Raw genomic sequence first — 12,664 nt, 5'->3', positions numbered from 1 at the left:
CAAAGAAAGAGCTGATGGTGATGTGAGAACTTAAAAGTCATATTTCTCTCTCTAAAGACTCTCTTATCTTTAGAGAGACAAGAGAGATATTCTCTCTAGACTCTAGAGAGATGGCGCTCTATCTCTCTCTAGAGATGGGCATCAATATAGAAAGAACTGATGAGAGTACTTACATCGACATGGACATATTTAGAAGCCGCATGTCCAGAGCACTACGCTCCATGTCCCATGGGTCCCGCTAGAATGTCTCTTTTGAGTATTTTTCGGCAACAATTTCGGCAATCTTTCGCTGCCCAACCTAGAAAATATCCTCCTCCTGCCACCTCTCTCTACCAAAAAAAACTGCAGTTTTCTTTGGGTCGAGACCTAGAGAATCCAAAATTTCGGCGAAATTTCGTTAAATTTTTGTTGCTGAGTTTGGTCAGCTGTAACTAACGGCATTCACACGCTTAGAGCAGCGGGATTGACGGAATGTTCGCCGAAATTTGTTGAAAATTATGGCACATGGTGCGGGTATTTTATTGAAGTTTTCTTTTGGGTTTTTTGTATGTCAAATTAGGTCGCAAAGGAAACCGGAAAAATATTTCATGAAAAGGGATTGGAAACTAAAATCTCATGGCGAGACACCCAAATTCCTATCTGAAATGTAATATTCTAAGATCAACAACCCACTATGTTGGGTCATCCTAATAGTGGTGTGTATGTCGGGTGATCCTAAAGAGAGGTCATACATACATTATCAAATATATCAAACGAGAGTAACCTAAAGGAAAAAGTTTATATAGAGCCGAGGCTCTAAACAATCAAATTAGAGCGTGCCCCAAAAATTCCATTAGAAGAGGTTGTTTTGATGCCCAAATATCTTCAAATTGATCATCTCTACATCAAGATGTATGGAAATGACAAAAAAATAGATTTCTAGTTTTAAAAATAATGCATCTTGTAATACATTTTTGGACTGTCAATCTTCAAGATTTTCATAGATATGCTCAATGCGTATTTTTAAAATTTTTAAATTTTATAATTAAAGATAAATATATGTTTTAAGACTATCACAAAGATTTCTAATATTAAAACTACATTTCTTGACGCTATTTGAAAGTGCTATTTATTTTGATTATTTAGAGCCTCGGCTCTTTACAAACCGTGCCGAGGAGCTTCTTTATTCTCTCCCTCTACAGTGGAATTTAGTGAGGGAGGGAATAAGGGAGCATATACTCTATTATTTGAAAAATAATAGAGTAAGAGAAATCAGCTGTCAATGGAATTTGAGAGAGAGAACCTTAATTCGAAAAAGAGTATGAGAGAGAGAACCTTAATTCAGAAAAGAGTGTGAGAGAAAGAACCTTAATGTGCGAGAGAGAACCTTAATTCGAAAATCCTTAGCTAGATCCTTTTTAAAAAAAGAAGAAAAAGGTGGGGTTTGTATAAGGTTGCAATCAAATTAAGGTGCAAGCTTAAACTTCATTATGAGATGTAGTTATAGTGTCAAAATCTCATAGGAGGGTGCGAGACTCTATTTTTATCTTTAATTATAAAGATTAAAACTCCAAAAATTGTTCAAATCAACCAAATTTATAAATGTATGAAAGTATTGAAAATAGACGATCTAAATAATATGTTACAAGATACATGATTTTTGAGACTCAAAATTTATTTTATTTTTCACAATCATACATCCCAATATCGAGATGATCAATTAGATGATTCTTAAACTTCAAAATAGCTTTTTACGATAGATTTTATAGGTGCGCCTTAATTCTATATTCTAGAGTTGCAATCTTATATAAATTTATGAAAAAGAATAAAATGAAAGAGGGTAGCGAAATTAAAAGAGAGAACGTGAGGAGCATGACTGGAAATGCATGGATTTTAAGAAACTGCTACTAATAATAACAATGGTAATAAGAATGGTGGTAAAGCCGACGGCCCAATTTCCAAACCTGTCAGCCGTTGGTCGGGTTCATCGCATCCGTACTACAAGCAGATGCCTCCACACAACCAACGGCTTAGATTCTCGAATCCCATTCCGCATCAACATCTCCACCGTCCATTGACTGGTCTTATAGGGAGAAGAGAAAACCATTTAGAGAGAGAGAGAGAGCGTGCCCGCACGACCACGACAAAGGGGGGGAACCCCACGTCCCCAAATCGCAAGGGAATAGAGGGGAAAACCTTTGGTGCCAAAGCAATTATAGAGAGAGAGAGAGAGGCATTCTGTAGAGAGAGAGAGAGGAGACAGACGTAGAGAGAGAAAGAGGTAGAGAGAGAAAGTGGGGGTTTCCCATGAGGAAACTATGCCCAAACTTCGACCGAGAAGATGGGCTTGACACGGTGCTTGAGGTGCCAATCCCTGAAGAAATGTTTGGGAATTCATCGCCAAGGGGATTGAATTCATGGCAAAATATGAGGGCTTGGATGAGGGCACATGCACCTGGTGGTGGAGAGCAGAGGCCATTGTTTGGAGGGAGAAGCACGGATTTGCAGCTCCTCCTCAATGTTATTGGAGCTCCTCTCATTCCATTGCCTGTGCACAGTGACCCACCTCCCAATCACTCCATCAAGGATCACCCCATTGTGAGCTCTTCGTTTTTTTTTTTTTTTTTTTTTGCTTCTTTCTTTCTCTAGATTCATATAGATTACCCCATTGTGAGTTCTTCGTATTTTTTTGCTTCTTTCTCTCTCTAGATTCATATGGATCACCCCATTGTGAGCTCTGTGTTTTTTTCTCTCGTTTCTCTCTCTGAATTTTAAAAGGATCACCCCCCATTGTGAGTTCTCTAGGTTTTTTTGCCTGTTTCTCTCTACTAATCTGCATATAAAGCTTTAATATATCGAATTTGCCTCTCTCTCTCTGTCTCTCTCTCTCTCTCTCTAAATTGACATGCAATGCATTAAATTGTCAAATTTTCACTAATTTGTTAAAATTTTCCTCCCCTCTAGATCTTTATACATTAATTTGCCTCTCCTTGGCCTTAATTTATGAATGAATTCATGTTTGTAGTTCTTTTTAATTTCCTTTTTCTTTTTTCATATGATAGTGTTTTTCTTTATGTTTATCTTTATTTTATTTTATTTTTCAAAATAAAATTTTCAAATTTGGTTTTTCTCCGTTTCCGCTTACCGCCTACATTGTGAGAATTAGTCAGTTTTCTAAAAATAAATAAATCTTAGAAATAATGGTTTCAATTAGTTTCTCTACCAATTTGGTCAAAAATGTTTGTAGCAATTTTCCATAGAATATAATTTACAAGGAAAATGACACAAGTTCATCACTTGGGCCAATAAGGAATTTCACATTTCTCCCAATGTTACATTTTCTACATGAAATTTTATTTAGAAACCACATTTCTAGAAAAAAAAAAAAGGTTGGGTTTTCATCTTTTATCAAGTAATCAAAACCTGCATATCCATGGGTTTCAATTGAATAAATCAAGACTTATTTCTTCTTCTTTTTTTCTTTAATGTTCGAAATGAAGACCAATGTGTCTCTCATCTTCTCGCTTTTTAAATTTTTGAATTTATATTTGGACAATTCAGGAGGTATCGACCGCGAAGTATATAGTGCAGCAATACATCGCGGCCACCGGTGGACAGGCGGTGCTGAACTCGGTCCACAGCATGTACGCCGTCGGCAAGGTGAGGATGTTGGCGTCAGAATTCCACACCGGCGATCGCGTCGTGAAGGCGGCGGCAGCGGCGACGAATAACAGCAAAGGAGGCAATGGCAATGGCATTTTGGGGGAGGTTGGTGCGTTTGTTTTGTGGCAAAAGAACCCTGACCTTTGGTGCCTTGAGCTGGTGGTGTCTGGGTGCAAGATCAGTGCAGGGAGTGATGGGAAGGTAGCATGGAGGCAGACGCCTTGGCACCAGTCCCACGCCTCTAGAGGACCCCCAAGACCACTCCGACGTTCCCTCCAGGTTCCTACCTCTTTCTCTTTCTACACTCTACTACTCTCTCTCTCTCTCTCTCTACACTCTACTACTCTCTCTCTCTCTCTCTCATGCTTTTTACTTTCTTAATTTATTGATTTCAATCAATTATAATGTTATGATATCTCTAAAGGAAATATACGATATCTTTACTACTCTCATCTCTTTAAATGTCCGAGCGACACCGCCCTCCCTCTCTCTCTCTCTCTCTCTCTAAATATTCCAGCTACCTCTCTCTCTCTTTCTCTCTCTCTGGGTTTTACTTTTGTCCCCCTTCTTTTGCTTTCTATTTGATTCTCGTTCCAAAATAGTGTGATTTACGTAGCGTCGTTAAAATTTTTTCTAAAATACGAAATACTCTATTTATAGGTAGAAATTATAAAAAAAATTGGCCTCCCTTTTGTGGATGGAATCTTTGGTCAGAATTTTAAAAATATATACTTTTTTTTTAAGATTTTTTCATTAGTAGGCCAGTGTCCCAAGTTTTAGGGCAATGCCCTACTATACAAGGAACTTTTTAAAAAAAAAATTTAAAACTGAGGACCAGTTTTGATAAAAAAAAAATAATAATAATCGATCTTCTTTGTAATTTTCACCTATAAATAGAGCCATTTTATATTTAAATTTTTTTTTTTTTTAAAATCCATACGTAAATTACTCTACAAATTGTACGATTTTTCTAGTACCCCAATACCACCCCGAGCTCTCTACCGTATGATTTCTCAAAAGCATAGTTATCAATAATGATTTGAGATCAGACTAGCCACGTAATCAACGAGGAAACTGGCCCAATTAGAATTGGTTTAACCACTAGTCAAAATGGTTAGATTAAATTTTAATAAAATAAAATTAAAATGAGAAAATAAAAAATATATTATAAAAAACTTTCAGATAGTTAAACCCACTAAAACCGGTTGGTTAGATACTTATTTTGACCAATTTTCACTCGAAAATTTGTTTTGCTTCTATCGGACTTGTTAAGGCACTGACAATATGAATTATCAAATTGAGTGGTCCGATCTAATATTGATAACTAAACTCTACTACCCATCTGCTTCTCTCTCTATAAGACCAAACCCCTATCTTGCTTTTGAATAGACTTTAGTCAAGAATTATGCGATGTTTTAAACCCCTATTTGTTTTTGGTTATACTTTATCTCTCACTATTTCTTGCTTTTGAATGGATTTTAGTCTAGAATTATGTGATGTTTTTAAAAGATGACCTAAACCACAAGGAGCTCCCTACAAGTTTGGTACCTTTCTCTCTCTGCTCTCTCTCGCTCTTGGTTTTATTTTTTTCTCTCTATTTCTTGGTTGGAATCGGTTATAGATGATGGGTAGAGCAGTAACAATATTGACCCTGTCAAAAAAGTAATTTAACTAATTTTCACCTTAAATTCTCTCTCCTCTTGTAGTCGAGTTGGTGGCTTGGTGCCTCTTTTCCTCTCTCTAAAACCAACTCTCTCTTTAGTCGACTTATGTCACTAGTTATTGATGATGTTGAATGCAGTACGAGTTATGGCTTTATGTGGTACATTTTTGTTCTCTTATTGAAGACAGACCCTGGTAGTTACTGCATCCACATTAGGACTTAAAACTCGAAAATTGATACAAGGTTGTAATTTTATTTATAGAAGTAAGATTGCAATAATCTACTTCATTTTTATTTTAATGGTTTCGATTTGATTTTATTTTAAAAGACATTTTTTGTTTATATTACGTTCAAAGACGTGATAAATCTATATCGTTCAACTAAAATAAATTGTATAAAATATTGTAATCTTACTTATACAAATATGATTGCCACATCATACAACCGCTTTGGATAGGAAAATTTGGGTATATAGGCTAATCTTTGTCTAGCTTTGGGACTTGTTTTGGTTCAAAGCGAAATGAGGCGAGTTACTCAACAAGGGCGGTCCTACTAGAAAGAATTGCTGGATTCCCAACTATTCTATTTTTTTATTTTTAAGCTTTTTAATTTAAAATACTAAAAGTTTATATAAAAAAGAAAAAAAGGAAATTAAGATACAATTAAAATTTTATTTAGTTGCAAATATTTCAAAAATGAATTAACAAAGTAAAAAGTTAAAGACAATAAAATACAACACGAAATTTTTGGAAATCGATGCTTAGTATGAAAGCAATAAAGCAATGAGCTTTGCCCTACCCTTCTTTTTAAGTCTTTATTTCTTTTTACTTTTTTTTACTTTTTCTTTTGCTTTTTATGGTTTTTATGGTGGTTGCTTGCATTTCAACCCAATCTTCCTACTCTGACGCTTTCAAAAACCGTCTCTTTGCTGTCAGACAACTGAACCTGAAAAAATAGGATTCAATCTCAGCCGTCCATGAGATGTACAGCTATCTTGAAAGTCATGTGCTTTCCTGGCTCGTCTAACTAATTTCGCCGAAATCTACGGGTCCAATATTTCAGGACTGGATCTCGAATTTTTCGGGGTTCTCAAGTTAGATCAATTTGAGTGTAGTAGCTTTCTATGTTTTCCGTACAATATGGTTTCCCACACCAAATTTTGGACGTCTCTTCCTTTATTAAACTCGTTACGAAAGAAAAATATAAAAAAAATATTTTTAATAAAATAAAATGATCAAAATACTTCAAAAAAATTTAAGGGGTATTTTGATCATTCATTTTATCAAAAAATCATTCTTAATATTTTTTATAGGTGGGCCCCATTGAGAAGATGGCACCTACCAAATTTCATATTCAGAAAATTTGTATTAAAAAATATAAAAATAAAATACTTTGAGACGTCAGATTTAAGATCAAACGGTGAGTGACTCTCTTGATAAAAAATGGACGGCTGGATAGTAGGGGGAGGATGGAACTTCTATGTTAGTGGGAAAACATAGAAAGCTTTCCCAAATGTAAAACTCTTAAAAGCAAAATTGAATAATGTTTCGCCCGACCATGGATCTACGGTAGCCGTGGTTGTTGTCCGTGTTTGAATGGCGTGAAAAAATATTGTCGCAGATTTGTTATGTCTGTTGCATTCTTTTAATTCACACCGTCCAAAAAAATCGGACGGAACCAAACATGCGGGCAAAAATGCTGTTTATTTTCACCCACCTATAAATATTGCGTAGTCGCTTCCATAGAAAATGTAGTATAAAAATGTAGTAGAGGAACAAGTATACTAGAAACAAGAGGACCTGATCGTTGTGGTTTTCATTCCCCCGACTAATACCTTAAAAAAGCTAACAACTAATGTACTTAAAAAAATGGATAGGGGTGTGTCTTTCCCATTGAATTGCCCAAAATAAAAAAAAAACAAGGACTTGGACCACAAAACATGGCCTGAGGGTTTGGTTGTGCCACGACCGAGCTATGGTGGCACAAGAGTCGGGCCCAGCTAGGGCCAAGCTAGGTTGGCCGGGCCAAACCAAGCCAGCTTGGCCTTGGCTAAGCCCCTTATTTCTTTAATTTGCTTTTTGTTCTTTATGTCAGGGCCATAGCGGGCTTACCCTTTGCCAACTCTAAGATGAATAGACTATCTAGGAAAAATATGTTTTGATAGATATATGCAATATTATATAAATATGGAAAAAAGTTATATAATAGTGAGGCTCTAAACAATCAAATTAGGGCGCACCTCAAAAATTTTACTGGAACAGGTTGTTTTTATGCCTAAATATCCTCAAATTGATCATCTCAACCTTAAGATGCATGGACATGAGAAAAAATTTAGATTTCAAGTTTTGGAAATAGTGCGTCTTATAATGCATATTTGGACCGTCAAATTCCAATATTTTCAAGTTTTTATAGATCTGTTCGATGTACACAAATTTTAATGCTTTAAATCTTATAATTATAGATAAAAAATATATTTTAAGGCTATCACAAAGATTTCTAATAATGAAACCATATTTTTCAATACTATTTGAAGTTGCACTTTACTTTGATTATTTAGAGCGTCGGCCTTGTATAAACTGTACCTTATAAATACTGGCATCTATCAGTGTTTTTAAGCATCGAATATGTCGAGTACGTTGACTTAAAAATGCTGGTACTATTAGATATGTCTATATAATTATTATTTATAAATGAAATACTATATTTTTAGAAAAATTTTACATGTTACTATACCAATGTGTAAAACACATGTGATTGCTATTGTCAATCATCTGATCTGAACGGATGGTAAAGATAGCTTCAATCACAAAATCACACCTAGCAGTATTTATTTTTAAACTTTTATAAAAGATTTTAACATTAAATTTGGGGTATGCCCACTTCTTACTAAGCACAGAAAACATAAAAAATTTCAGATAAAATAAGAAGACCGATGTAACTTTATAGTAGTATTTGGTCCTTTATTGTTTTGAAATATTATTTTTAGAGAAGCGAGCATGCGCAATTTTATGTCAAAATTAGTTATAAATATAAAACACTTTGAGCTGTATGAACAAGAGTAGACACTGATAAACAAATTTATGACTAAAAATTTGTGACCGAAGCTATCCTAATTGTGCATTTAAATGAAACGACGGGGAATAGCGGTCATGTATAGCTTACATGGGGGAGGCACTAAAGTTTGCCATATTTTTAAGTATATATAATGTTTTTAATATCATATATGATGGGAGTGGGACGCGAGATAAATTTAAGATAAAATAAGCTCAATTTAAATCGACATGTATTGACATGTGGCACCAAACACTCATGTAATTCAGCTAATGATAGTGAGACCTATTCGCCGCCGTAACTGTCAACCTATTGGTGTGGGATGATTTCTAGAAGGGTGTAGTTGGCGTACGGATGCTGCATCCGTAGCCGTTGAGGTGAGGTGCGCCTTTAAATTTTATCGTGGTATATAATTTTAGTGTAAAATATTTTTAGGATTATTTTAAATATATTTTTATATTTAATTATAAAATTTTAAACCGTTTTCCATAGATTTTTAAGGTGCATCAATTGCTCCACGTTGCAATGTTGCAGCCTTATATAAATTTTTTCTTTTATATAATTTGTTAAACTTTTGGATCCATACAAAGTGAGGTATGAGATGGATGCATTTGGCCGCTTAAAAAACCATTCCAAAAGAATATGTAAATCTATTCCCATCCAGATCAGATTTTTAATTATAGAAATGGATGGTCCAGATAAAACAATGTAACATATTATGGGCTCCAAATTCTTCGCCCTTTTTGCCTTTTGAGATCGTGAAGATCCAAGTTATGGATCCCCAATCCATGACGTGATGAGGATTCGGTCCAAGTGGCCCTATATATAACGGGGAATAATTTAGGGAAATGTCTAACCATATATGTATTATATGTGACTCTTGATCTCAACTGTCAGATTTGAGTATATGGCTGAGATGGTTTGAGTTACAATGTGACAAGCTAGTTTTTAACCGTTAGATCTTGATCATATGGCTCAGAGTTTTTTATTTTTAATTTTTATTCTATAAATCATTTTAAGCCAAAATTTGGCGTATGCCTAGATCAAACAAGGCGCACATGATGAAAATAAAAAACAATTATTTTTTAAGAAGAAAAATTATTAGAATACTCCTCAAAATTTTAGGGCCATTTTGGTTGTTTATTTTTTGGGAAATATTTATTTTTTATTTTTTCTAGGTTCGCCCTAATTTTATGAAGGGATGCCCAAAATTTCATTCAAAAAATTTTTGTATAAAAAAAAAAAAAAAAAAACCAATGTTTGGCGTGCCATTGTGGTATGAACAATCGTAGCCATTCGTTTTAGATCAAATGGCTGAGAACTGAGATCCCATATAACTTATAGGTTGTTGGGGTCACATAGAAAGTGTCCCCAATAATTTATGGCGTCATAATTTTCACTTGCAAGTCACTCTTCTTCGGCCCTGTTTTTCTAAACTTTCCCTCAACTCATCTTTCTTCATCTAAATCTACTGGTAATTAACATAAAAACTATTTTATCTAGTGTTTCAAAACTTGCGGTGGATCGTTTACCCCTCATATTCATCTCGAATCGTTGGATTGGCGATCCAAATTAATTAGAATCAATTTGAATCGGTGATCTAACAAGTATTTAAAAATAAAAATAAAACATCAAATAGAGATTTATCGACTGGGGAATTAGGGGGAACTTAAAAAAATAATACATAAGCTTAAAAATAAAATGAAAAAATTAAAAATAAAAGAGGGGGTTTAGGGGGGGAATAGGCCAAGACCAATACCTTTTCAGAACTGGTTCAGTCCCAACTAGTTCCTATATCATATCAGTAATTCCTAATTCGGAGCGTCGAGTTTTGAAACAATGGCCATATCTAACTTAAATTGATTGGAAGCAAAAAAAAAAAAAAAGAAATATAGAAAAAAAAAAAAAGTTGGATTGTAACAAACTATAAAGCAGTGATTCAAACCCCATCAATCCATGTAGGGAATCCCTAATCTGAATCGGAATTGTTCCAATACAGTTCTACATACTAGTTCACGGCAAGCATCAGCAAACTGTTTGACTCGGCCTAGATCATTGATTCCCTCAAGGAATGGGATAAATTTTAAATGGGATAGTTGTAAATGTGTCATTGAACTCAAAAAAAAAAAACCCTCCAACTTTGTGATATATCCCAAGCTATCCAATTTAACATCTATTGACTATAATTATGACTTCCAAACAATCTCACAGTCTACAATCCCTTATCTATATAGCATTACTCAGTACTTGTTTATATCATGCATGTATATTTACCAATGGTTGGGGGCATCATTGTTTGGCTCAACGTCCATCGAAATCTTCGACAGATTTCAAGTGGAGTATTACTAACAAACAAGTACTACAGTATACTTTCCCATAACAGAAACAGAGAACATAGTTATTGTTTATGTCAATTCAAATATAATCAGATATTCCAGTATGCTTTCCTCTAGTAAAGATAGAGATAACATGGTTCTGTTGGGTGAATCCACTGATGTGGCTCACAGGGCCTCGACCCGCGGTCGGCCGCCAACCTCTTCTCCAACGCGGTGTGCATCGGGGAAAAGATGATAAATAACGAAGACTGCTTCATCCTGAAGCTAGAGGTGGGCGCTGGCACCCTCAAATCCAGAAGCAGTAGTAGTGTGGAGATAATGCGTCACACGGTGTGGGGCTACTTCAGCCAGCGCACTGGCCTTCTCTGTCAGTTCGAAGACTGCCACCTGCTAAGAATCAAAGCCAACAGTGGTGATGAGAGTTACTGGGAAACTAGCATGGAATCGTTAATCGACGACTATAGGCTAATTGATGGCATTGCCATAGCTCACTCCGGTCGAACTGTGGTCTCCCTATTGCGGTACGGTGAAACATCCACCACGCACAGCAGGACTAGGATGGAGGAGACATGGAGTATAGAGGAAGTGGATTTCAATATTTGGGGGCTCTCAGGAGACTGTTTCCTTCCTCCTGCAGATTTACGCAAAGAACAAGACTCGTACGATGTGGTGGTGGGAGGAGGCGGGGGCGCGAGAGGCACAACACTTGGGAGAAGCAAGTCAGCGAGGATCGTGGCACCGGAAAATGGGGCCCGGAACCATCAAGATTCAACAGATGAGGAAGATGAAGATTGACGATGGAAGTGGAAGAGGAGGGGGCAGGCGAAAGAGAAGAGGGGAAGAGGGTTTTCGGGTTCTAAAAGATGTAAAGAGTGAAGGGAGGTCTTTCCCCTGTGTGTACATATGCCAAGAGTTCTTCGAATCGGAGATGGTTCGGGTGGACTCGGTAGCATGCCACACCGTTACCGTTAAAAGAGTTTTGCGATACTACCCGTTTGGTTTCAAGCAAGATACTAATAGCACTTCACACCGTCTGATGTAAAAAACTGGACAACTGAGCTGAAAGCTTTGAGGCGAGGAATGACACTCTTCGGCCATCCGTTGTTGATATCGGATTGTCTCAGGGCCTAAAAGTACGATGATGTTTACACCAAAGGGTGGGGTTTGTATCGAGCTTAGGCTTTAAACAATCAAAGTAAAGCGCACTTTCAAATAGTGTCGAAAAATATGGTTTCAACACTGAAAATCTTTGTGATAACCTTCAAATATATTTTTCATCTCTAATTATAAATTTTAAAACTTAAAAAAAAAAAATTTGGAGGGCATAAAAAAAAATACTCCAAGATTGAATAGGAATAGGAATCATTCAATTTTTGGAGGGCAAGATTGAAATATTTAAGAACTCAAAATCAGAATCATTTTTCTTGACAATAATCATATGGCAATGGTTAGATAATCCAAAAATTTTAGATCAAAAAGATCTTCACAAGTATCACTCTTGTATGTTGTTGTACAGTATTATTGGGAACATGTTATATCCTCTCTACTCTTTTCAAAGTAAAAGTATACTCTTCTTAGATCACTTATTTTTTTGTACGTAAAGGTTACAATCACTTTTATCTAGCAAATTTCAAATTGAGTGGTTGTGAGCATGTTATTTACTAGGTTCAAAGTTCAAAAAAAAAAATTTTAAAATGCTTGACGCACTCAAGCTGCCCAATTTAAAATTGAATGACTAAAGATGTTTGTGATGTGCTTATAACATAGGTAAATGGTCTTATCGTATACAATCTCCATCTCAAAATATGGATTCCTCAAGATATCATATAGTAACAAATTTGAAATATGACAAGACCCTAATAAATCCCAAATTTGAAAACCTCCTACAAATCTAGCACCAAATGAACGGAGTTGATAGATGACTTGGTTGTATCCCCTTAACAAAGGAATAAATCTCCAAGGAGTCCATTTG

General features: G+C 35.6%; 1 protein-coding gene across 1 annotated transcript; it reads left to right on the top strand.

Moving 5' to 3' along the window:
• Positions 1-2,093: 2,093 nt before the first annotated feature.
• On the top strand, positions 2,094-11,918 carry LOC18440238 (uncharacterized). The gene is made up of 3 exons (XM_088873386.1): positions 2,094-2,577; positions 3,541-3,921; positions 10,864-11,918. Exons 1-3 carry the CDS (start codon positions 2,287-2,289, stop codon positions 11,485-11,487), a joined length of 1,296 nt encoding a protein of 431 aa, XP_088729512.1. The 5' UTR covers positions 2,094-2,286; the 3' UTR covers positions 11,488-11,918.
• Positions 11,919-12,664: the final 746 nt, after the last annotated feature.

This window comes from Amborella trichopoda, chromosome 8 (assembly GCF_054954075.1).
Source record: "Amborella trichopoda isolate Santa Cruz 75 chromosome 8, AtrichopodaSantaCruz75HAP2 v2.0, whole genome shotgun sequence".
Classification (NCBI taxonomy): domain Eukaryota; kingdom Viridiplantae; phylum Streptophyta; class Magnoliopsida; order Amborellales; family Amborellaceae; genus Amborella; species Amborella trichopoda.
The sequence above is the reverse complement of the archived record's forward strand: the minus strand, read 5'-3'. Positions and strand labels throughout refer to the sequence as shown.

Coding starts and splice junctions, on each gene's coding strand:
- LOC18440238 (XM_088873386.1), top strand. CDS start 2,287: ATGAGGAAACTATGCCCAAACTTCGACCGAGAAGATGGGCTTGACACG. Junction 2,578..3,540: donor CCATCAAGGATCACCCCATT/GTGAGCTCTTCG, acceptor TGGACAATTCAG/GAGGTATCGACCGCGAAGTA. Junction 3,922..10,863: donor CACTCCGACGTTCCCTCCAG/GTTCCTACCTCT, acceptor TGTGGCTCACAG/GGCCTCGACCCGCGGTCGGC.